Raw genomic sequence first — 26,044 nt, forward strand, 5'->3', positions numbered from 1 at the left:
TACACACAAGGAAGACCTGGAACATTGATTCAGGTTATTATTTGTCAGGTTTTAAAGCATAACCTGCCTTTTATTTACAGAGGACTGCTGTGCATCTGGCTTCTAATTTCATTGATCCACACACACACATGTTTGGGTAGCTGGTATTATTTATTTCAGGGAATAAGTTACCACAATACTCTGCTGTTGCAATTTAGGGATGGTCTGTTGTGAGAGCAAATTCGCTCTTTCCTTCCTTCTCGCTCTGCTGTTTTCACCGTGCTTCTGTGCTACATCTAGGACCCTGGGTGGCAAAATTCAAGCTGTAATCATTAAAGTTATTTTTTTTTCCCCCTGCAAATGAAATGACATATTCAAAACATCATCTTTTATGGACTACATATCATTTAAAAATAAGTTTGGCAAGTGTAATTGAAGAGGGCTGCTGCAGCAGTTTTCTTTTTTAGCCTTGGGGAAAACAATCAAGTTGATAGTAAATGAGTTTGGTGAGATCTAAGGATTGAACAGCTGAGTTACTGTACCTGCTTTTCTGGATGTGACCACGGTTCTTAGAGGCTGTCTTTAATGTTCAGAAACCATTTGCTGCTTAACCTCAGCTAAAAAGCTTGGGATCAAATACGAAACTGCCTATTTTCTTTACTATGAAAAGAAGGAGACTGCTGCTTGACTGATAGCATGAAATTAGAGTGACTCATGTCCTCTTAGTCCCAAATAACAGAGATAGGAATGAGTCCTGTGGAGGAAATGAGACTTGGAGAATTGCAAGTCATTCATTGCTCTGGCTGGGGAGGGATGTCTGTGCACCACCCTGCCCTTGGCTGCAGACGCCTACTCCTTGTGTCATCTGCAGCTCAGCTGTGGCAGCTGGCTTATTCCTGGGGCTGGGCTGCTCTCCATTCACCCACTTGGGAATGTGGTTTGCATGCATTGTTTTTATTGTCATTTGCCTGTCCTAGCCATGATGTGTGATTTCAGTCATTTTTGTTACCATGAGTGGGTTCAGTCTGGCCCGTGGTGTGCTGTGTAATGTTGTATTTTGGGCTACAAACATGATGTAATGTACAAAATATGGAGTAAACACTTCAGCTTACTGAAAAAGACACATGCATATATACATATATATATATATATATATATATATATATGGCAACAGGCATAGAAAATGTTCAAGGCAAATTGGGATCCTTGGTTGTTTTGAGATGTATTCTGAAATTATTTTAGGTCGAGTAACCAAGACATTTAACCTTGCAGAAAGCCCTGAGGTTAAGTGATATGAAAGGTTAGTGGGCAACTTTTAGAAGCATATATTCTTGGCAGGTTAATGCACAGATGTGACCTGGATCCTTAGCTTTGCCTACAAAGGAAGACCTTTGTGTTGCCCAGGCAAGAGTGCTGGTGAGGGAAGGAAAAGAATTTTGCTTAAAGAGGGCTTTTAGACTTTCCACTTCTGCACTAACTATAATTTGAAATAAATCCATAAATCCAAAAGCTTTTAATTTTTTTTTCCCCTGACTTGCAAGGGATTTCTAAGCTGGAGAGCAGAGAAGGGTTGGAAGATGCTAAAATCACTAAATGCAGCATTGGCTGATTTGTGACCTGTGGGTTTGAAGGCTGATATAAACTGATTATTTAGAGAAATAGAGCTGCCTGTTAGTTAAACAGCTGAGACTTCCCCCTCCTCCCAATTTGGTACATATTACTGGGATTTGCAGATGGCATTTTGTTGCTGACATATAACTACTGTTGAGGTAGAGAACTAATGCAAGTAAAAATATAGAATAGAATAGAATAGAATAGAATAGAATAGAATAGAATAGAATAGAATAGAATAGAATAGAATAGAACAGAACAGAATGGAAAGAATAGAACAGACCAGGTTGGAAGAGACCTTCAAGATCATCACGTCCAACTTATCAACCAATCCAACCCACCTAATCAACTAACCCAGGGCACCAAGCACCCCATCAAGTCTCCTCCTGAACACCTCCAATGATGGTGACTCCACCACCTCCCCAGGCAGCCCATTCCAATGGGCAATCACTCTCTCTGTGTAGAATTTCTTCCTAACCTCCAGCCTAAACCTCCCCTGATGCAGCCTGAGACTGTGTCCTCTTGTTCTGGTGCTGGCTGCCTGGGAGAAGAGACCAACCTCCGCCTGTCTACAACCTCCCTTCAGGTAGTTGTAGAGAGCAATAAGGTCACCCCTGAGTCTCCTCTTCTCCAGGCTAAACAACCCCAGCTCCCTCAGCCTCTCCTCACAGGGCTTGTGTTCCAAACCCCTCACCAACTTTGTTGCCCTTCTCTGGACACGTTCCAGCAAGTCAACCTCCTTCCTAAACTGAGGGGCCCAGAACTGGACACAGTACTCAAGGTGTGGCCTAACCAGTGCAGTGTACAGGGGGAGAATGACCTCCCTGCTCATTCTCTGCTCATTTAGTTTGCTTTGAACTTGTAATATGTTTAGGGTAACACTGGGTGAACAGGTATGCTATTATTAACTATTCTACTGTCACACATACTGTCCTGAAGGCTGTAGCACCCTGCCACCATGAAAATGAGTTTTCTTAGGAAAGGACAGTTCCAGACAGTTTGGCTGGTACTGGGTATATGGGGAAATGCACTGGGACTAATATATCCAAGGCAATTCAGGATCTGTGTAATTGCAGGCATGAATTCTGTACAGGGTGTAGAAAAATCTGGGAATTAAACTCTGTATTTTGAATGATATTGGCAAGAGCTTGAGTATTCGCTTTCTGTATTTTAAGCATCTCTGTAGCTAAGCAGATGATCTACAGTATGATCCTGAATTGACTTTCTAAAAAGCCAGTATATTGTAGAAAATATCTACAGCTTATTCCATAGGTTAGTCTGACATTCATTACAGATGGAGGTTGAAGTGCTGCTGCTGAGTTTGGGAAACAAGTTCAGATGCCATAATTTCTGGAGAGAGAAATTGAGAAGTGCTGTTTTGAATAACCACTGACAATGATATGATGAGAAGAAGGAAATGATTTTTCTTGACAGATTCTGATAGGAGAAAGAGAAGCTGAATGTAGACGGTGGATGTAGGGTGGTGTGGTTTGTGGCTTTGTTTTGGGTTGGTTTGGGGTTTTTTTAATCACCATGAAACATTCCTTCCTGTTAATCTGATGGATGGATTACAGTTTGTCCTCGCATGGCCAGGTTGCATTTTCCATCAGAACTGGAGATTCCAACCCTCATTATATCATTTCTGTAATGCAAATGGCTATGTATAGAGAGGGATTTAATTAATCCCCTGCTGGTTGGTAGTGTACCCTAAAGCAAACATAGTCAGCCCAGGAAAAATACTAAAACACGAGTGCATGGTACCAGGTCAATGAGTGTCAGTGGAATTTCATCATCTGTGAAATATTAACTTATTAACTGAAATGTATTTACTGTCATAGCTGTAAAAATATTTGTCTATTGTCCCAACTGGTATGATAGCTACCTTGCAAGAAAGCCAAGGTCAAAGGCAATCTCAGGAATCGTGCTGTCTGCTCTGGCAAAAATAGGGAACATCCTGAGCGTGGTGATAGTTCTCACTTTCATTTGAAAGGACTACATTTTAAGCTGCCATCAGTGCAGACTCTAGCATCCAACTTTGCCTGTGGGGCTGTGCCATATGCGCAGCTACATATTCAAGGACAAATTACAAGACTGAGAGAAAGTGACAAATCTGAGTGATGGGCTTCTGTTTTCCTCACACTTCTATAATGTAACATATCTGTTTAAGAGAGATGGCTTCTCTTGTATCACATTGGACCAAGAGATTTCCAGGTTTCATTTCCATTTCATGTTGTGTGCTTACACGTATGCACAAAGTCAGCATTCCTTCTGCTGCCTGAAACAGTCCTGTTTTCAGATGCAGTTTCTGTATGCAAAAGATCACCATAGAATCAATTTTTGCTATCTGTGCACTGAACAATGTATTATGTAAACAGAAAGCGATGCTTAAAATGGTCGGGAGGGTGGTTGTGGAGCCTCCCTCTCTGGAGATATTCAAGACCGGCCTGGATGTGTTCCTGTGTGATCTGCTCTAGGTGATCCTGCTCTGGCAGGGGGGGTTGGACTAGATGATCTTTTGAGGTCTCTTCCAGCCCCTAACATCCTTTGATCTTCTATTCTAGCTTCCTTGCTGCCTCAAACATGATCGGTCCAGTGAGGATCCAGTCCTATTGCGAAACCTGAACTGTAGCAAGTTACGGTGTTCAACCGATCTTATAACTGCACGATCTGAGGTGCTAAAAGGACACAAAGAACCCTTTTGGAGGAGGGTATTTGAACCAGCTTTTTATAAATTCCACAATGCTGAATTTCTTTCCCAAAGTTCATTTATAACTCGTTGTCTGGGAGTCTGCCGCTTCTTTTGTCATGTAGAGATCAAGCTGCATGTTTAATAATTGCGCCTTGAAATATGGAACTCACACAGAAAAATTAACTTTCAGAACAGTCTGTTCCTGTCACTTGGGTACTGCAAGATTTAATACACTGCTTAGGATCTGTGAAAGGAGTTATTTGTTTCCACTTCTGAAAGTTGTGTGAATAATGTGCAAGCGCCTTTTAAAATGTTTTTATGTTAATTATCACTTCATGGAAATCAAATGTAAATGCAGGGCTCTATTGTTGACCTAGAGAGCAGGTGGTATGGAGTCTGGTCGAAGTAATAATGGTAATGTATATAGGTATTGGCAGCACAAGGGCTCAGGGAGGCAGATGTGCTGTCAGAAGAGGCAGTTTGCAATCTTGAACGCTCATGTGCTGCTCTCACCAGAAGGCTGGTCTCAAATGGAAAATGACCTTTAGGATAAACTAGCATATTTACTTAGAGGATTACAGCTGCACCCTGTAAGGAGTGCTTCAGAACAAGTAGTCACAGCTCAGCACTCTTTTCTTAGTTATCTTGCCTCTTAAAAGATAATTTCTTTTTTTCAGGATACCTGGACATGTAATGACAAACCCTTTTGTGGAGTGGGTGGAAACCTGTCAAATCATACCACATCCCTCATCATTAACTATATAAAACGTTTAATCTGTGCTATAAAACTGATTCCACGTAAAGTTTCCACCTTTACAGGGTACTCGTAAAGTGCTGTTGGACTTTTATCATTTGCAGAAAGATCAGTGTCTTTGTAGTGATACTTCATATGTTTGGAACCACGCTATCATTTTCAGATGTAAACACTCAGGTGGTCCCACTGCACCCATAAAAGTGTTAAGTCATCTTAAAACCCAGATGATTCTCTATCCTTTGTCTATAAACCCATCTCTAGTAGACATTTTCATTATCCACTCTATCCTCTGGAGATCTGCAGCGCTCTCCTGACAATGGACATCTTCAAATAGGTGCCATGATCATCAGTTCTGTCTGCAGTCACATTCCTCCTCACTTCCATCTCCAGGCATTTTCTCTGCTGATTCAAGAAAAGCGAAGCCTCATAATTACGCTGCTTGCAGTTGTGTAACTTCCAGCTCTGAGGCTTTTGCAAGTGGTCTCACCACTCATGGTCTGGTTTGGAGGATTGTAAGAAGTGCTGTCACTAGCCCTGCTTTGGAGAAGCAGTAAAGGGTGGTTATCTGGAAGCGTGCAGGCCTGGCATGTCTCCAGAGGACAGGAAGAGTGCTGCAGGAGTCAGGGCATGGCTTAGGGTATGGCTGATGGGTTTTTGAAGGGGAATTTAAGACAAACACAAAATGAGGCAGTGGAACAACAGGTATAAAAATTGATTGCTCAGATGGTGCTCTTTGTTGTCAAGTCCACAGAGGTATTAACTTTGAACTAGTGCCTATTGATTCCGCAGCTGCACTTTGTGTGTCAAGGTGGAGGTGCAGAACGAAAATGATTGCTACATGGACAAAATAATATTTCAATTGTTTTGAGATGTCATCTGTTAGGACTTTTTACCTTTCTTATTTGGAAGCTCACTTGGTCACATTTCACAGGATGATTTCATGAACAAAGCCTAAGTCAGTCCTTCTAGTAACCTTGTATGCATTTAATCCTGAATTAGCTGCATCGTAGGAAGTACTGAAGGCAATATTGTGTGAGTAAAACAAATGCACAGTAAACGGCAGGAGAACCTTTGTCCACTCCTGTTGCACCTCAGGAATTGTGTCCAGTATGTCTGTCAGTCACAATTGCCAGAGCTGTGCTGCTGCAAAGGAAATGTTTGTTTTAAAGTAGAACAAACATTTAAACATGAACCCTAAAAGCTCAGAAATTAGAAGGTGGATCAAGAGATGTAAAGGTCACTGTTTTCTGTTTTCAGCCAGTACCATGAAATTCCAGAGCTTTAGTCATTCATTCTAAAAATTTCTGGGCCTGACTGTTGGAATAAATGGAAATGCACTGTTTGAATAGGAAATGTACCCTCTGCTAAGTGCCTTTTTTATGTCAGGTCTTCTTTAAAGATCAGAAATTAAATATATCTGCTTATATGCTGTAAGAGAAGTAACCCTAGAATGGGTTGTCCAGGGAGGTGGTTGAGGCCCTGTCCCTGGAGGTGTTTAAGAGCAGGCTGGACAAGGCTGTGGCCAAGCCTGATCTAGTGTGGGGTGTCCCTGCCCATGGCAGGGGGGTTGGAACTAGCTGATCCTTGTGGTCCCTTCCAACCCTGACTGATACTATGATACTATATGCATGTATAAGCAATATCCTACATACACAAACAGAATAATCTGTAATAACCCTGTTTTACCCATTCATCCATTTGCAGTGGCAAAAAGCTGTCATTGCTCTGTAGACTTCATGGTTGGAAATTTTCCTTCTCGCAACTGAGAGTGGAAGAAGCACCTTTTCAGAATCTAAACCACACAACCTGTTATAGATGCTAATGATTTATTATCTTACGTACTTGAAATGTTTTGATTAGAGCGTGACAAGTTTGTCTGATGACAGGAATTTATTTCTTGATGCTGTAAGCTGTCAGCCTTGGGATAATTCACACATGAAATTTGCTCTGTAGTGTTAAACTGTAATGAAATTACAAATTGCAGAGGACTTATACTTGGCGGGGGGGGGTTTGGAAATAACAGCATGTTTAAGATTTAATGATTTGTGGGCTTTGTGTGGTGGTTTGGGGTTTTTTCCCCCCCTTTTTAACTTCTAGTGGCTGTAACTTTTTGATACCTTTGAAAAACTTCGATGTCCAGGGTATTACTAAACAGAGCAGCTGCTGACAGGTTGTTGATAATGTTGTTAATCATTGCAGTCAGCATCTGCACCACAGCTAAATATGGACAAGAGGTGACCAGTTTCTATGGATTTGTTATTTTCCATTGACTTCTTGCAACGTTAAGTGAAAACAGATGTGGGGGTTTTGTTAGTGGGAGGTGAAAAGTACATCAGGTAGAGCAGCGTTCGGGTAGTCCGAGTATTGTACATCCCCTGTTGCTGCAGCGAGGCAATCCTGGCTCAGCATCGCTCCTTTTCCCAGGCCTTGCCCGCCCGCCCTGCCCTGTCTGGGGCTCTGCGGCGCGGAAATGCTGAATGTTGGCTTAGCGGTAGGGCTGTGTAAAGGGAGCGGCGCGGCGGCTTTTTGCCTTTGCCCCCTCTCCACGGCATTTCCCCCCCTCTTGTTTCCCCTTTGGACTCGGCCTGCGGGCCTGGGGCTGCGGCGGGGCTAGTGGCTGCGGCTGGGCCAGTGGCTGCGGCGGGGCCAGTGGCAGGCGGCGGCTCCCACCTAGTGGCGTCCGGGGGAAGCGCCGGGCTCGGCGGCCCCGGCGGGGACAGGCGCCGGTGCACTGGGATGGACGTCAGAAACCGCAGCAAAAGCCTGGGTGTTGCTGTGTACATCCTGCCCGTGCCTTGTGCCTGCGCCTGGGCTATTTAATTAAATAAACCCCTCAGCATTCCCCCAGTAACTTTGCTTTTGCTGCTGAGGTGCAAAATGCTGGTTTTAAGTGAGAATTGTGTGTCGTTGGCCTTGGAATTTCTTTTTGTGACAATGCATAGTACAAGTAATGTGTACGTTTGGAAAAAAACAAACCCCCTCCCCCCCCTTCCCCCGCCCTGTGCTTCATTTTTGGGGTTGGTGAGAACGTGAGAGCAGCAGCAGCAGATGCTGGGCGCTTTGGGTACCACACTTCTGGAAGTGGTTGGCATGTGATGCTGATGAGGTGTGTAGGACAGAATTAATTACTGCCTTATCTACGCTGAGGCCTGAATTTCAAAGTTATATTCACTCTGTTGAGTGCCTGTGTTTTTGTGACTGCAAAGGCAATGATTATTCAGAGAAAATGAGTGACTTTGGTACCCCAAACTATGAACGTGTGCAGATCAACCTCTGATGCGCACCACTGCTGTGCACAGTTACACTCTGAGCATGCACTCTGAAATGGCCAATTTCTTATTAAGTTCACCTCACAGTATCATAGTATCAGTCAGGGTTGGAAGGGAGCACAAGGATCATCTAGTTCCAACCCCCCTGCCATGGGCAGGGACACCCCACACTAGATCAGGCTTGGCCAGAGCCTTGTCCAGCCTGCTCTTAAACACGTCCAGGGACGGGGCCTCGACCACCTCCCTGGACAATCCATTCCAGGGCTTCAACACTCTCATGGTGAAGAACTTCCTTCTCACATCCAGCCTGAATCTCCCCACCTCCAGCTTCATTCCATTCCCCCTAGTCCTATCACTCCCTGAGATCCTGAGAAGTCCTTCCCCTAGCCTTCCTCAGTCCTTCTTTGATAATGTAATATAGAATAACAAGTAAAATTAACTCAAGGTTTGTTTTTTTTTTTTCCCAGAAGGAGCTGAGTCTCCCCAGAAGAGGAAGCTTGTAAGTATAATTATTCTTTATTCATCACTTGGTTTGCTTTGAACATATATAGCTGTTCAGTTGTGGAAATCATTTAAAGGGGCAGATCCCCTGCTTGTTAGCCTTTTCAAGAATCTGTCATGCACTTGGAATCAGTTGGCTGGCATTTCTCTGAGACTGATGCCTGTATTAATTTCCCTAAGTGTAGCAGAAAAAGTAGTAGTAGTGTAAGCTTACTTCTAATTATCAGCTTGAATAGATCCTGACATGGAAGTAGCTGAGGTGTTGAGTGTTGCTTGCACTGACATCACTGAAGTGACTCCACAGAAGTCAGTGATTATTTATGTGGTATGGGCAACTTCGATCAGTGCTCTTCAAACAGTCTGTTGACGGAAGTACACAGCTCCTGGGCCACACAGGTCAGGTGTATGTGGAGCAGTCAGTGTAATAGAGAGACTTTGACCATGTAGCAGATGTTGGGAAAAGTAAGCTTTCAAAAATGTGGTTAAAACAACTTGCAATTTAAAAAAAAAAAGGGCATTATTATGTTTAAAGGATTTAAGCAAACTAGCATGTGTTTCAGTGACACTATGAGGGTCTAGCTTTGCTATATTTACAGGTTTATGGTGGAAGAAATTGCTGTATTGATTGCAGTATATAAAAGAGAAAGCTTTTGTACTGCTTGCTATTGCATTATGATTGAAAATTGTTTCCCAGAGCTTGTAGGCTACAGACCTGAAGCTCACAAAAGCATCTAACCTTTCTCCCTCAGATTCATAATATCATAGTATCAGTCAGGGTTGGAAGGGACCACAAGGATCATCTAGTTCCAACCCCCCCTGCCATGGGCAGGGGCACCCCACACTAGATCAGCCTGGCCAGAGCCTCATCCAGCCTGGGCTTAAACACCTCCAGGGACGGGGCCTCAACCACCTCCCTGGACAACCCATTCCAGGGCTTCACCACTCTCATGGTGAAGAACTTCCTCCTCATGTCCAGCCTGAATCTCCCCACCTCCAGCTTCAATCCATTCCCCCTAGTCCTATCACTACCTGATATCCTGAGCAGTCCCTCCCCAGCCCTCCTGTAGGCCCCCTTCAGATACTGGAAGGCCACAATTAGGTCACCTGGGAGCCTTCTCTTCTCCAGACTGAACAGCCCCAACTCCTTCAGTCTGCCCTCATAGGAGAGGTGCTCCAGCCCTCTGATCATCCTCGTGGCCTTTCTCTGGACACGTTCCAGCACGTCCATATCCCTCTTGTAATAGGGGCTCCAGAACTGGAGGCAGTACTCCAGGTGGGGTCTCACCAGAGCTGAGTAGAGGGGGAGGATCACCTCCCTTGACCTGCTGGCCACACTTCTCCTGATGCAGCCCAGGATTTCTAGTTCTAATGAGAAATTATTTCCAGTCTTTCAATGTAAGCTATCCCTTTTGTATAAGACACAGTGTTTGGAAAATGCTGTGTAGTGCCAGTGATTCAGGGCTGAACAATTCAACAGATCAAAAGGTGTTTTCTTTTTTTTTTAAATAGGGCATGACCAGACCTCTTTGTTTAGTTCCTATAACAATGATAAACCAGTCAGGGAGTTATTTAAAGAACCTGAAACACTGATTTTTTTAGTATATATTTGTTTAAACCAGTATGCCTTGTAGGCTGGCTTTAACTATATTTGATAGTTGCCCTTTTTCTTTCTTAACAAAAGATGTTGTTCAGGATTTGGAGGTTCTGTGAACAAATGCTGGAGCAGTGTGCTAACAGTAGGTTTTTCTGCTTAATGTGACTTAAATAATGTTTCTACAAAACTTTGGGAATTGAAATTGAAGATGCCAGAGGTATTTCCTTCCCTCTCTCAAGCATGGAGGTGGGTATGCCACACAACTGCTCCTGTATTTGCATTTGAAATATCTGAGGTATGAAGGAAGTGCTTCAAATGTGTAGCCTTTTTAGGTAGGAGCAATTAAACCAAATGACTGAATGTTTTATTTCTACATTGGCTTAACACCTTCAGTTTTCATTATTTTACTTCAGTTTTCTTTCACAAGGGAGTGACTTTTTAACCATCATTAGGTGAAAAATGTAGCCACCTGTGTCAAGAAGATGCAGACTGTAGATTTTAAGCCCAAGGTTGCAGCTCTTAGTGGGACTGACAATCGGTGAAGAATTGACATGTCTCTGGTTAGTTGCCTGTGGTGTCTAGTTGATTACTTGATTGCAGATTCTGAAACTACAGATTCTGTAGTCAATTCTGCCAAATGATTCCTTGTTTGGAAAGTTTAACTATTTGAGTAGTCAGTAGTGCATTGTGTGTGGCTTGTGTGTATTTGTGTTGATGCCATACTGTGAAGCGTATAGGCTCCTTGAAAAGGCTCTTGTGGAGCTGATGAACATGATTTGCACTTCCCAGGATCAGAGTGCTTACTTGATTTTAAAAAAAAGAAATCCACTCTTTAAATCAGGAATTAGAAAAATTCATATCATGAAAGAGAATAAGTCTAGGATATATGTGTATATATGTTTAAAATATGCCTACATTGCATATGAATTTGTTCAACCGTTCTGTGCACCTAAATACAGACTGTAGGCAGTTCTCAGAGCTTCTGGAGACTTTTCCTATGCTTGAATCAGCTTCACAGTGAACCTTATAAGCAAAACCAAAATCTGAACATCAACTTTGTTCTGAAAAGCTGTTGTTGTGCTGCAGCTAATGAGTAGGAATAGTTATGGATGTTGCTAGGTCCTGATTCATTGACTGTCATTCATTGACTTTTGTTCACCAGCAGGAGCAAAAGCAGGAATTGACAGAAGGATGAAGCATCTGGCTTGGAGCCAGAAACCCTCAAGATGTCCATCCATTTTTCTGACCAAACTCCAGCCTTTTGTAGCAGTTCAGTAGCAATTGTCTTGTACAGAAATACACAGCTACTGAGCATTTTTCTGCATGCTAGTCTGGAGGCTGGGGTGCATTTGTAAGAAGAACATATTTAGGGAGGAAGTAATTATTTTCTAACCAGCCAGAATGAGAATGAAGACTTGATTATTGCTGCTTGCTAGGTGATTGCTTCAGTTGATTGTTGAGTTAGAAAAGTTTTAGTCTGTGGATTAGCTAAGGTATTTGTCATTGTTGAATGGAGAAGGGCAGTGCTTCTGACTTGTCCTGTCTCTCATTGCTTCATATTTGCCTGAGTCAGTGTTAGTAGTCTCTTTTTCTACAGGAATCAATTGTAAGCAAGGACAACAACAGTTGATATGCTTGTTTGTACTAAGGAAAAGTTGTCTTAGTTGTCTTAGTATTTTTGGCAGGAGAGCATGAAGCATTTTGTGTGAAAGCTGAAGAGAATGAGCGGTGGGATGGAGCCTGAGATGTCTGTTGATTAGCAACTCTGCTTCCATATTAGCAGAAGGGAGCACAAGCACATCATAAATGATGACTTTGCCCTTGGAGATGTTGCAGCCTAATCTTGAAATAATCAGCACAGAGTGAGCAGACATGTAAAACAGATGGGGGAACTGTAAACAGGGTGACATTAAGAGGAATGCCTGATTATTTAGATACCATTTCGTTGTTAATGTGCTTAAAGTGTGTGTGTTTCTGCAGGGGAGTTATGTTTAATACACTAAAGGAAATTACACTCAGCTGAGTTGTAGGCTACAAAGAGGCTGAATAATACAAGTCTGAGAACAAGAACAAGTAGTTGCATTCTGTCTCTGGTGTGGTTCAATAACCAGAGTTCAAAGTTTTCCTTTCATATATTATGCATAGAAATGTAGTGGTTGTGTTTTCCTCACGCTTTGTTCACAGAAAATAATTACCGTTCATGAATATTTTCTTTAATTTCATGTGAAGTGATAGACCCAAACTTTGATCTCCATCCTATTAGTGGAAGTGGTTTAATTATTTTCAGCCATTACCCTCTGCTGTTCTTTCGGTGCTACAGCATGTACGGAGATTGCTTCTTGTATCGTTGGCTTCAGCTTTCAAAAGGCTTTGATGTGCACCTGCATGTGAAGCGCACTAGAGATGTTCCAGGCTTGAAAGGACAAAGGTGGGGACTGCACAGCAAGGCAAGTCTGGTGATCAAGCACGTGTGTGTGTTCACATGTGTGACAGTAACTTGGTCCCCAAACCAGCCAGGTCATAAACCGCAGATTTTCATTGCAGCTGCAGGATCTGCAACACTGTCCTGGAGCTTGCTGTTTCTTCTGAGGGCTCCTTGGCTAATCAGCAGCTACTAAATTGAGCTGGGGCTGCATTTGAGCCATAGTTTCTTGTTCACTACTCCATTTTTTTTTTTATAAAGTCACTTGTTTATAACATGAACTTTATTGACCTGCTGGGACTTTTTAGGAAACAGGTGGATTTACATTGGGATGGCTCATGGGCTCTTAGGCAGAGTTACTAGCTTGGGTTGCTCTCAGTTTTGTGCTATCTAAACCTAAAATTTTCTAAGCAAAAAAGTATTTTCCTCTCCAGCAGTGTCCTCAGCCAACTGAATTTGCTAAGCCAGTTTTTCATTTCAGGTGCAGGTTATTTTTGTTAATTCTCCCCTGCTATCAGCTGTCTGTGTCAAAGATACTCTTGAAGTCTGTGTGCCAGTGGAAAAAGAACGTGAAGGCATAAGAAGCAGGAAAAGTATTTCTAATCCAGAACACATCCAGTTAAAATACACATTTAGCTAAATGCCCTCAATAAATAAATCAATAAGTGGCAAATGGCTGTTTTGATGGTGATAGGTGCTGATAAATTGTGTTTGCCTCCTTTTTATGAAATGTGCTAGGCAACATTAATGGTGTTTGCTAAAGACACGTGCAAGGCTTTTATGGTGGTCTTTATTCCTTCTAATCTCTGCTAAAGGTAATTTATGTCCATGGTGGGGCTCATTTTCTCTCTTTCCTCTACTCTCTCCTTCTACTTGTAAACCTCTGAAGGTTCTTGGGTTTTGCTAGGCATTTAAGAAGGTGTTTCATTAAAAAAGAAGTCATCATAATGTGTTGGATTTACCCCCACCTTCCTTGCAGTAAGATAACACACAGAGACACTAAGAAATTTCTTTGGGAGAATATGTTGAATGCCAGTTTTTAACAGTCTTGTATTCTTCTCAGTGCTTAGACCTTAGAAACCAAAACAAGTTCAATGGCAGAAAATTCTTTTCTGGCCTTTAGTGCTGCTTTGTCTTTATCTTGCTGTGCTCAGGTGCTGTGGGAATTTCCCCTGTATCTGCAGAGAAATGGAGTATATCATTCAGTTTCTGTTTGTCTTGGAGGGTAAGTGTGTCTGCTGGGGATCGATCGATGCCATTTCACTGCCAGGAGCAAGTGCTGTTCCTCAAGTGTGGAGAGGCTGAAGTGCTGGAAATGGAGGAAAGAAAAATACTTTGAAAAGGAGTAGGGAGTTCTGTTGCTTTTGCACTGTGTTCTGCCGTGGCTCTGGGTATATGAGTAAGAAGTAAAGCATTCATTCGGTGCTTCCTGATTGTGATACTTTTAATAGCTGGGGAGAGAAAGGGGTGGTATTTTCAAAGCACTCCATCCCTCTCTGAGCTGCGCAGCAGCAGCTTGCAAGCAGTAGATCAAAAATAACCCAGTGCTCCTAATCTGATATGTGGGGCTGGCTCTGGAGGTGGAACGTGCCGAGTTATTCCCGTGAGGCGCTGCAGCAGCATTGCTATTTGTATATTAGGCTTTGAAAAGAATTTGAAAGCATTGTTCTATAAAAGAAGTGGTTTTGTGAGTAAGGGGATCTAGGGTTCTGTATACACTGTAATCTCAGAGACTAACAATTTGTGGAAGCTTTCATCAAGAATTTAAAGGGGACAAATGCCTTGTGCAGGTTTTGTGACCAAGTTTCCACTGCTTAATTCAGGTTTTCATTTAATAAGTATAATCAAATGTTACATACCAAATTTGTACCTTCAGTCAGTTGCCATGCTCTCTCACTCTGAAGGAATGATGTGAGGGGGCAGGGAATCTGAAATGGCCACCCTGGGCACCCTGACCCTTACTTTTGAGACTGGCAGTTTGTTCTTCTAATGGGACATAACTGTTGAGAGGTTGTGACCTTGTAGTGTGGGGCACTCCTGCTGGCATTTGAATCACAGAGGTAGGAGTTGTAATCTGGAATTTGACTTGGTTTGCAGGTACTTGTCAAGAGCAGTCCCTGCCTACCCTCATACAATCTTTAACACTTGAAAATATAGCAGATAGATATTTGGGGGGGGGGGGGGGGGGGGGGGGGGGGGGGGGAGGGAGGGGCGCAGAATCTACCTTCTTACAAATACACATTTAAAAGATGTTGGGCATTTTTCTTTTGAGCGATCTTGTGGATAGCATTAAATCAATTTGTAACTGATGGAAATTGCTGTTTGCAAACAAAAATGCAAGAGTTGCACTGTCGAAGGGTACATTGTCTCTGAATGAAAGTGCTGTTCCTTCTCCTCCCCCCTTTCAGCATTTGGCTCCTGAAGCTGCTGTGATTGCCCTTGCTCTGTTTTCAGTGCTAGAATCCATAAAGTTTGTAGCAGAAACACAGCTTGGGAGTTACAGGAAGATGTTTTTAGATTAAAGTTGTGCGTGTTCTTAAGGGGATCGATTTCTGCAAAGGGAACGGTTCACATGTTCCCCTGCCGGCCAGGAACAGCTGCTCTTTGCACCGCTGATGACTCGGCAAGGGCTCGCTCGGGGTGGGAACAGGGACTCTATTCCTATCGCAGTGAGAGTTTTCAAGCTGCTCTGTGAGATTTCTGTCAGAATCCTTTCAAGTGTGCCATTGCTGCCTTTGCTTTACGCTTGCCATTTGGTTTGATGACAGCGACTGTTCCTGCTCCTCAAAGCCCAGGAGAAGTTTGTTGCTGATTTGCTGTGGGCTCAAGCCTGAGTGTGCCAGGACTGTACTGGTGGCAGCGTGATAGGTCAGATGGCTGGTCTCTGTCTTGGACTCTCCTGTGCCTTTGTTTTGTAGTGGTGGGCTTGATTTCCTTCCTCTGGCTGCTACCAACAGACTCACAGAAGATGTTTGGGGTTTTTATTTAAAGCAATAATTAGGGTTTTGACATGAACCGTGTGATTAATCTGGACCATTCCTGAACTCCTGAGGTCTGTGACACGGAGGGTATATGAAGAGCTTGGAATCACACTGATTGTTCTGTGCTCTGCGTTGGAGTGATAACGGTGGGCTCTCCTTCCTGGCCCTAAGCCTCTTATGCTGGGAAGAAACATTGTATATCATCAGCACAATGATGAAACGGAGGAAAGAGAGGCTTGGAGCCCCATCTCTGCGGATCCAGTAAGGACTGTTGTGGAAAAGAAATAGCACTTAAACATTTTAAATTGAAGCTATGAAAAAAAAACAAACAACCCAAGACATAAATTTTTTTGAGGCCAATAGTCAATGCTTTTATTTGTTAGAACTTTCTTTATCTGTCATGCATATTTGGCTGCTCACAGAATTTCATTTGGAAGCTTTAACATTTTACTTTAATAGCCAAAAAAAAAAAAAAGAGCAATATATAAATGTTTCTAAGTGGGGTGCGTTGCGGTTAGATTTTGTGCCAAGCATTAATTACTGTAGTAAAACTGGATGTTTGTAACTGCACTTCTGGTTTGAGCACTCTTCCAAGTGAGAAAATGCTTCTAATAATCTGCCAGAAAGCAGTCACAGGGCTTAAATCTGTAGAAACCTTTGCCATCTTTATATCTTCTAGAACTAAGAATGCTGTTGAAAACCTCTAAATTCACAGCAAAACAAAAATAACCTTGCTTGAGGTTGCCACATGTACTCCTTCAAATGAAATTTAGACAAGCAGTTCCTTTTGAAATGCTTGTCTCCTTGATGAATGCATTGAAATCTGCTTGTGAAAACTGCTGTTTAAGATGTTCATAATGATATTAATATTTCTTTAAGGAAATAGTATATTTAATAGTATGTTAATACGTAGAGGAGGTTAAATGAATCTGTCACGTAGAGAAGGGAGGAGCAGGGTAAAAGGCAGGCTTAACCTTCTCTGTCTGTGGACTGTAAAGCTCATCAGCTGTTTAAGCAGAGATTGCTAGCGGGAAGGATTTCTAATATGTAAAGGTGACTTGCTGATAAGTATTTGGATTCATTAGGAAATTTAAAGCAAGAAACACTGGCCAGCATGCTTGTCTTCAGGACTTCCCTGTGAAGGGTCTGAAGACTAAACAAAACTGAAATGCCCCCCACATTTCCCTTTTGCTCACTTTTATGTTTAAATATGGTAAACAGGAATTTTTGTTCATCCCTTAATCAGAATCAGAGTCACAGCTGTAAGAATATACAGAGTGACACCAGTTTGTATTCTGATACATAAGCACACTTTATAATACCAGCATTTGTAAGAGGACTTTTACTTTATTTCTAGTGAAGGACATCTCATCCTGTATAGTTCAATAAAGTAAGTGTTAGAAGCTCTTTTAAAAGTCTATGTGGAAGTCTGTCTGCAGCTTTTTGGAGGGCAGCTACTTTGAACAATTTTCTGTGCTCTCTGTCTATCAATACTTGTCTGCTAAACCTGCAAAAGCAGCATAGTGTATATAGTATATATAGAGCTGGAATTCAATGTCCTCAACTGGAATCCTGATGCTACAAAGGGGTGTGCTACGGACGAGTCACTTAGCCTCTTTGTGCCTCAGCTTCCCCATAGCTAATACTAGAATAAAGCCATTTTGCAGTGCTGCTTTCAGTCTTAATTAGTTGTTGCTCTCAAACGCTGTCAGTGCTAAATGTCATTTTCTAGTCAGTGGTTCGTGTAATTCATGTTTCCACAGTTACATATTTCTATTGTTTCTACAGCCAGGGGGTGGAACCATGGCTCCTAAACTGTGGAGGTTATGATACAAATGGTCCATGTCTGTTACTGAAGCCATTATCAATTTGCTAGTTTTTCTGGATTAAAAGTTACACATTTAAGGACTGACAGTGGTGCATATTCCAGTAAGCTTGGGAATCACTACAAGAAAGGATTTTGGTAATTCCAAATGGGAAGATTTTCACAGTTGGAAAAAGAGTGTTGACTAGATACTGGATTGCCTGACATGCAGTTTGGTTTGGATGGTAATCAATAGAATGACTTAGCTTATTGCAGTTATTAAGAAGATACAGCTTGTATTTTGGAAATATATGTATTTTATTTTATTCTCCTTTATTGAAACAGAGGATGTGGTATTGACCCTGATTTATGTTTTTTTCCTACTGTGGCACCTTGTCAGAATCTCCTCTCCTTTGTTCTCCCACTGCCGAGGAAGTGATGTTCATCAGCACATGTTCTCTCCTACATCTGCTCCAGGTCTGCAGCACCTTAAATTCCCATTTAGTGCTGACTGTGCACTTGTTACTTCTCCTTTGGTTTTTTACCTGAACTCACAACCCCAGAGCAATCCATCTAGCCCATGCTACAGCCATCCTTTTCAGTGGAGGTAAGGAGAAGTATCATCTAGGAATTTCTAGCAGTTTGATGTGGGTGTAACCATTTATGAACTTAACAGCTTTATAGTTTAAGAGAGCTAATACCTGACAGAAGGAAACAGCCTTGTTGTAGTTGTAATTTACTTCCAGTTATGGATGGTTCAGGTTGATGTTGCTTTTTAGTACACATTTTTCTAGTTCCTGTGTAGTTTAAAGCCCTACATAAGGAAAATGATAAAAATAACTGAGGAATGGCAACCTCTGTCCCTGTGGGTGCATGCAGATTCCCAGTTTGCTTTGTGCTAGCTTCTGAGTGCATGTGCAGCTTGTACCTCAGAGCAAAGGAACCCTCACATGTATTGCTGGTGTCAAGAGAGCCAACTTAGAAAAGCCTAGAGTGGGGTCCTTACTAATCTGTGCCTGAAACAGCAGCTCTATGCTAAACATACTGTGTCCCTTCTACTCACTGTAAATAAACACTAGTTTCTTACAGAAGCTGTAAGGCTGAAGCCTGCATCTCCAGACACAGAGTCTACAAAGGATGGGTAAAATTGAGCCTGTTGTTAGGAGTACAAGAGTTTCTGAACTTGGGAAAAAGTCCAGACCAGCTCAGTTAGTATTAAAGCATTTGGGAGTTTGGCTGATGTAGTTTTCCTGCAAGAACAGCCCTTCCTTCATGCTGTGTTATTGTGGAACATACATGGCCATCAGCAGCCCTAGTGGAAACCTTCAGCTCCTTCAGTAAGAAGTTTCGCCCAGTGAGATAGTGGCTGAGAAAGGCTAACACAAGCTAGAGATCTTTGTGCAGATATGAAATAGTAACTCAGTGTTACCTACTTAAAACTTGAGCCAGCATAGGCATCAGAGGGCTAGTTTTGAAGTTCACATGCTGCAGTGTGGATGTAGCTGGTCAAATTTCAGTTACTCATCAGGTGGTAATGCAATAGCCCCTGAATCTAGACTGTTATTTCAGAGGGAGATTGCTCTTGGCTGGCTGGCTCTGGTAGTAGTAACAAGAAAATGTGAAGTTGAGCTATTTTAGGCCTCTCTCTCTGTAATGGAGAGTATCACATATGTTGGGTGGAAATCAGGCTGTCAGCAGAGGAAAGGGATGTTGCATGTGTCTGTACTGCACTGGCACGAAGAAAGAGGTGGCTGCCCAGCGAGCCTGCTGCTTTCCCCTTGCATTGGGCAGCACCTGGTGCAAATTCTTACTGTGGGGCTCATTTTGGCACCACTTGCAGTGAAGTGAAGGGCAGGGATTAAAGAGCAGTCGTCTGCCATTTTCATGTCATTGTCATCAACATCATTTTAAAGTATTTTTTGTTACTTAGAAGCTGGTTTGGGGTAATGTTCCTTTAAAGGAGTGATTAGATGCAATTAAATGCTCTTCAGCGTTAAGGCAAATGAACAGACAGTAATTAATCACCAAAATCAAATTACTGTTAAAGTCAGTTGAGAACTGTGCTTTTTGAGTAAGAGATTTAATGATTATCAATTATTTTTGAAAGACTTTTTGGTGCCTACTGCTTTTTTTTTTCTCTCTGAGAATCTGTCAGTCTTTGTGCTTTTGACATTGGTCAGTGAATGATTTTTTCCTTTAAGAGTAGTTCATATAAAAGGCTTAGTGTCAAGCTATATTCCACTGTTACTATGGACTCTCTTTGATAATAATATTTTTCATACATGAGGACCTTCCAGCCATCTGCTGTCTAAATACTGAGTGGTTGATGATTCACAGATACACAGCTCCGTGAACGAGCTTAGGTCTGCTAGAGTAACTTTTTATTTTTGTCCTTGTGGCCTTCACCTGTGCAGCTCTTGATCCTGTTTTATCCTGTCTTTCTTTGTTGTAGTTTTGTTTACTTGGTTACAGTACCAGGGATAGGCATTCCTGTTTGCTTAGAGCAAAGGTTCATCTTGGCAAGTTATTACCGTCTTAGATCTAGTCAGCTTAACACCCTCAGGTTAACCAGGCAGTGGTTTGTTCCCATGGCTGTGTAAGTGCTACTGGGAACTGGTGGAAAAAATGATAGGAAAGCTTAGTATCATAGTATCAGTCAGGGTTGGAAGGGACCACAAGGATCATCTAGTTCCAACCCCCCTGCCATGGGCAGGGACACCTCACACTAGATCAGGCTGGCCAGAGCCTCGTCCAGCCTGGTCTTAAACACATCCAGGGACAGTGCCCCAACCACCTCCCTGGACAACAACATTCCAAGGCTTCACCACTCGCATGGTAAAGGACTTCCTCCTCACATCCAGCCTGAATCTCCCCACCTCCAGCTTCATTCCATTCCCCCTAGTCCTATCACTACCTGAGATCCTGAGAACTCCCTCCCCAGCCTTCCTGTAGGCCCCCTTCAGATACTGGAAGGTCACAATGAGGTCACCTGGGAGCCTTCTCTTCTCCAGGCTGAACAGCCCCAACTCCTTAAGTCTGTCCTCATAGGAGAGGTGCTCCAGCCCTCTGATCATCCTCGTGGCCCTTCTCTGGGCACCTTCCAGCACCTCCATATCCCTCTTGTAATAGGGGCTCCAGAACTGGAGGCAGTACTCCAGGTGGGGTCTCACCAGGGCTGAGTAGAGGGGGAGGATCACCTCCCTTGACCTGCTGGCCACACTTCTCCTGATGCAGCCCAGGATCTGATTGGCTTTCTGGGCTGCAAGTGCACACTGAGAGCTCATGTTGAGCTTTTTGTCTACCACCACCACCAAGTCTCTCTCCTCAGGGCTGCTTTCCAGCCAGTCACTGCCCAGCCTGGATTTGTGCCTGGGAATGCCTTGACCCAGATGCAGGACCCTGCACTTGATCTTGTTGAACCTCATGAGGCTTTAATGTTAAATATTTCTCCCTTTTAACCTTTGATATATTGTGTTTACAAGAATCTACATAGGTTTTCCCTTCTTGCTAATATTTTGTGGGTGTGTTTATTTTTACCTGGACAGGTGAACAGCTGTTGGTGCGTCTGATATCAAGTCAGATAGCGTGAGACTTTTGTGGCTTGTAAAAGAATGAATCTAATTAAAGAATGAAAATATTTTATACCTAACCTTTGAACAAATGAAAGTTATGCAAACATTTCAAAAGAGTGAAGGGAAATGCGGAGTGGCATGGTTGCAATGAGCAGAAATTGTTAACAGGTGCAATAAGACTGCTGTAGTCTTACACAACCATGGGCTAGAATTAAGGTCAGATATCTTTAGGAAGAATAGAGAATGATGTTCAAAACTAAACTGAGGTATTGAATCATATTTGGGATGTGGCTGGCACTCTTTTGGGCATATCAGGGAAGTCAAATTACTGAAGGAGAAAATGAGGCCATGTTCCACAGCTGGTCCTCTTTATGGGTTGGCAAGTCTTTGTACACTCATATTTGTCCTATAATTTAATAAAGATATGAATTTACAGCAGTTCTGGATATCAGGTTGCTTAGAAGATGTCAAGAATTAATTGTTCTAACCTGGAAGTAGTGGGTCATGAGTCTTGATGGGGCGCTTGGTGCCATGGGTTAGTTGTTTAGGTGGGTTGGATTGGTTGATGGCTTGGATGCGATGATCTTGAAGGTCTCTTCCAACCTGGTTTATTCTATGTATTCTATGATGTTAAAGGAACGTGCATTTCCCCATTTCAAAAGCTGTTACACTCTCTGCAACATCTTCAGCAAGATATAAGCTACTTTCAGTAATTCCAGAAACTGATTACTCTGTTTGTGGTAACAGGGATGAAAGTGTGCATGTGCCATACTTTTGACACCCTGGGTGCTGCAGGTGAGGTGAAGTCTCAGTGGAAATTCGCTTTATCCAAACAAATCAGGTGAAGAATTGGGTTCAGCTGGATTGTTCAAGGGATGTTTGCTCATGCCATTTGGATTTCATGAACTCATGCCAGTTGTAGCCTATGTTCATGTGGGGATATATGGTGGAGATTACTTTTGTAAGAACGTTTTTCCTTGGAGCTTCTAGCTTTAATAAAGTCTGTTGATGCTAGCTATTAATTCTTTATAGTTTTGCAGAGTGGTTCATAGATTTTTTTATTCCTAGCCTGTCCAAAATCTGCTCCCCACTTCTGGATGTGATAGTGGTCAGATTCTTGCTGTCTTATTTAAGTAAAAGCAAATGGGAAACCTAACGCTGCTCCAAAACACTCAGTGTTGAGCACAGTACATAATTACTTGTTCAGTGTGCAATTACAGTGTTAGGAGTTTATGTAATTAGGATTTTATGGACATCTGTGATATAATTTAAGAATATATTAATTTGTTTATATAAAGTTCCTATTCTAGGAAACAAGGATTTAACCAGAAACTCTAAGCAAAAACATATTAGGCACAGACGTTCGCCAGTTGGACTGAGGGGGTTGCCTGACTTTGTTTAAAGACTTTTTCATAGAAGCTGTTGCAATGGATGAGGGGAAACCTATATTTAGGGCTATGACTTGTTAAGGTGCATGAGTGTGGTTTGGTGTGTGGCATCCTCAGTGAGTCTGCAGTAAACAGATGACCTTCCTGGGCGTTGCAGAGTGATGGTCAGCTTCCCTTCTCCAAGGGGGGTGGGATGGAGGCACCCACCTTATTTGAATGAGGTCTCCATTTTGGCAGTGGTTCTTTTTCTTATGTATCAAAATTGCTGATTTCCCTTGATGAGACTCTTGTAACTCCAGTCCTTTTACTATGGCATCCTGGCCTGCATCAGGAACAGTGTGGCCAGCAGGAGCAGGGAGGTCATTCTGCCCCTGTACACTGCACTGGTTAGGCCACACCTCGAGTCCTGTGTCCAGTTCTGGGCCCCTCAGTTTAGGAAGGAGGTTGACTTGCTGGAGCGTGTCCAGAGAAGGGCAACGAAGTTGGTGAGGGGTTTGGAACACAAGCCCTATGAGGACAGGCTGAGGGAGCTGGGGTTGCTTGGCCTGGAGAAGAGGAGACTCAGGAGTGACCTTATTGCTCTCTACAACTACCTGAAGGGAGGTTGTAGACAGGCGGATGTTGGTCTCTTCCCCCAGGCAAGCAGCACCAGAACAAGAGGACACAGTCTCGGGCTGCACCAGGGGAGGTTTAGGCTGGATGTTAGGAAGAAGTTCTATACAGAGAGAGTGATTGCCCATTGGAATGGGCTGCCTAGGGAGGTGGTGGAGTCACCATCATTGGAGGTGTTCAGGAGGAGACTTGACAGGGTGCTTGGTGCCATGGTTTAGTTGTTTAGGTGGGTTGGATTGGTTGATAGGTTGGACGTGATGATCTTGAAGGTCTCTTCCAACCTGGTCTATTCTATTCCATTCCATTCCATTCCATTCCATTCCATTCCATTCCACTCCACTTCAAGGCAGGTGCAGAAATCCCTTCCATATTATAAGGATGTATTCTTGGAACACATGTCCCCACATCACCTGGCTTTTGGGTTCTGAAGGGTACATCTATTGTACAGCAGCAGGGAACCACCTGTAAACTGGAGAAGCTCCATATTTTTAGGGAAAATAAAACACATTTCTGAACTGCAACTTGATGAGGTCCTTTACATTCCTTATTTTGAAATGCCTCAAGGCTTGTCAAGAGTTGTTGATAGTTTTCTATTTCTGCTTAAATTTCCTTTTAGTTTAAGGTCACTTGATACAGGTTTTAAGAGTTTATTTTAGGTAGAATTTCTTATTTGACAAATGTCAGAGGATTAATGAAGAGGGCTGTGCTCAGCTTAAATGACATTTGGAAATTGGTCTGTTTTTGCAGCAAGTGATACCCTCCTGGTTTAGTGCTTGATTTGGTACAGGTTTTGCTTTCTTAAATGTGCTAAATAATTGGTTGACTGCCTGACAGTATAATGTCACTTTTGGAAACAGTCTAGGTAAGCAATTCAGGAATAATGAGTAACAGAAGAACTTTGTGAATGTCTCATTATGCATAATGTGAGATGGGGAATTTTGAGTAGGTAATTTTTTGGCAACTGCATTATAATCTACGTCTCACATGGAATGAATGAATGATTTCCCCAGAATTAATTCTTTTTTTAATGGAAATGTTTCTCCTTATTCCTTTTCTTTTGTACCAGTTATTATTGTTTGGAATAGTTTTTCCCCATCTGGGAGACCACAGAGAAGGGTCATATTGGTGATATCTAAAACTGGACAGGCTCAGATAATTTTTTGCCTTTCTTATGCTGATCAGGTTGGATTACCACATGGTTGGAAAAAATGAGGCATGGTGGCCTGAATGGTAAATTTTTTTCACGTGAAGACATTTTGTAAATGCTAAAATTCCTCAATCCTGGCTGAAGCTGCAGTAACAGAAGAGTTAAACCCTGAGGTTTGGAGCCTGAAATGTGAATTCTTGTCTCTTTCCAGGCTCAGCTTTTGGCTGCCCTCCATGGGACCACTTGTAAAATATAACCTGGTGGTTTGACCTGGCATATCAGAGGCTCCCAGAGGGGAGTATGCTCTTGTGACTTCAGAATTTGGAGGGCTATAGTGTTTGCTGGCCGTTTCACCTATAAACCAAGTGGTTCATCACTGGTTTTCTATACAATTGTGATTGAAGGCTGTGTAAAAAGGAATAGAATGGAATGGAGTGGAATGGAATGGAATGGAGTGGAGTGGAATGGAATGGAATGGAATGGAATAGAATAGAATAGAATAGAATAGAATAGAATAGAATAGAATAGAATAGAATAGAATAGAATAGAATAGACCAGGTTGGAAGAGACCTTCAAGATCATCGCGTCCAACCTATCATCCAGCACCACCTAATCTTGTACCCCTGCATATGAGCTGACTCGTTTACTGTCCCTGCACTGTTCTAAGAGTTTGGGGTGGTTGGGACAAGCTAGCAGCTTCTAGTGAGGAAAGAAAACCCCAGAAGACTCTTAAGAGATGATGGTGGTAAAGATTGAAGTTTTCTGTCCTTGTCCTCAAATAACAGTGATTTCCTCAAATGACAGTATGAAACTCTTCCTTCCACATAGTCTTTCCCTCAAAGACATTTTGATCTTGGATACAGATACAGAAACAACCCATGTGCTGAAATATTCCTGGCAAGGGAATCATTCTGAGAAAGAATATTCTTAAATAGACAGTCATGTGGTTATTGTTGTTGATAGACAGTCCTATGCATCTTCCAAAGCATGTTTTTAATTGTACTATGAGGCAACCAGGTGCTATTTTTAGTTTTGACTTGGAAAATTGGTGAGTGTGTGAACAGCTCCGTTAACATCCTGTGCTGAAGCACTGAGAGTAGAGATTTCCTAGTAGCGAGCACCTAGTGTCAACTCAATGTATTTGAGCTGGGGAGAAACAGATATTATGTGAGACAGCTGCCTGCTTTAGCACAGGACTATTCCTGCCCATGAGCAGGAGATTCCTTTGGGATCTGTTTTCTTTAAAAAATTAACTGTTGGAAACCCTGAGTTGCAATTTCCTCTTTAGACAGATAAACCATTTAGAAGATCAACGTTTACCTGAAAGCTTAAGGAAAGTTTAGACCATAAAGAAGGAAGTAAGATTTCAGGGTAACACTGCAGCAGTTTTAAAATTTGTATCCCATTCCAGCTCTTTCTCACTATCCTGAGCTATGTTGAACTTTAGTCTCAAATTGAAGCTCCTGTTTGAGTATTCCAAACTGTACCATGCAAGAAGACCTGCAGCAGAGCTTCATCTCCTATTAACATCCTCTTTTGTGCTCTTTTCTACAGGCTGCATTCATACTCCTCTTTTCTTTGGTATCTCTCTTCCTATCTTTGATCTCAGATATGCTTGTTCTAGTTCTCTTAAGTTCTCTCTTCCTCTCATTTATCTCCTAAAGTTTTGCTGCTTTGGCCAGTGGTTATTATTCTGTCATCCAATCCCTTGTGTGGTACTT

General features: G+C 42.4%; 1 protein-coding gene across 1 annotated transcript in view; it reads left to right on the forward strand.

Moving 5' to 3' along the window:
- The window catches only part of MAST2 (microtubule associated serine/threonine kinase 2), a 230,024-nt gene that overhangs the window by 90,660 nt on the left and 113,320 nt on the right, over nucleotides 1-26,044 (forward strand). The window contains 1 exon segment of the mRNA XM_068141622.1: nucleotides 8,770-8,801. Within this exon segment, the coding sequence (XP_067997723.1) occupies nucleotides 8,770-8,801 (32 nt within the window).

Source organism: Melanerpes formicivorus, unplaced genomic scaffold (assembly GCF_026170545.1).
Source record: "Melanerpes formicivorus ecotype bairdi unplaced genomic scaffold, bMelFor1.0.p_v2 SCAF_7, whole genome shotgun sequence".
In the NCBI taxonomy this organism is placed as follows: domain Eukaryota; kingdom Metazoa; phylum Chordata; class Aves; order Piciformes; family Picidae; genus Melanerpes; species Melanerpes formicivorus.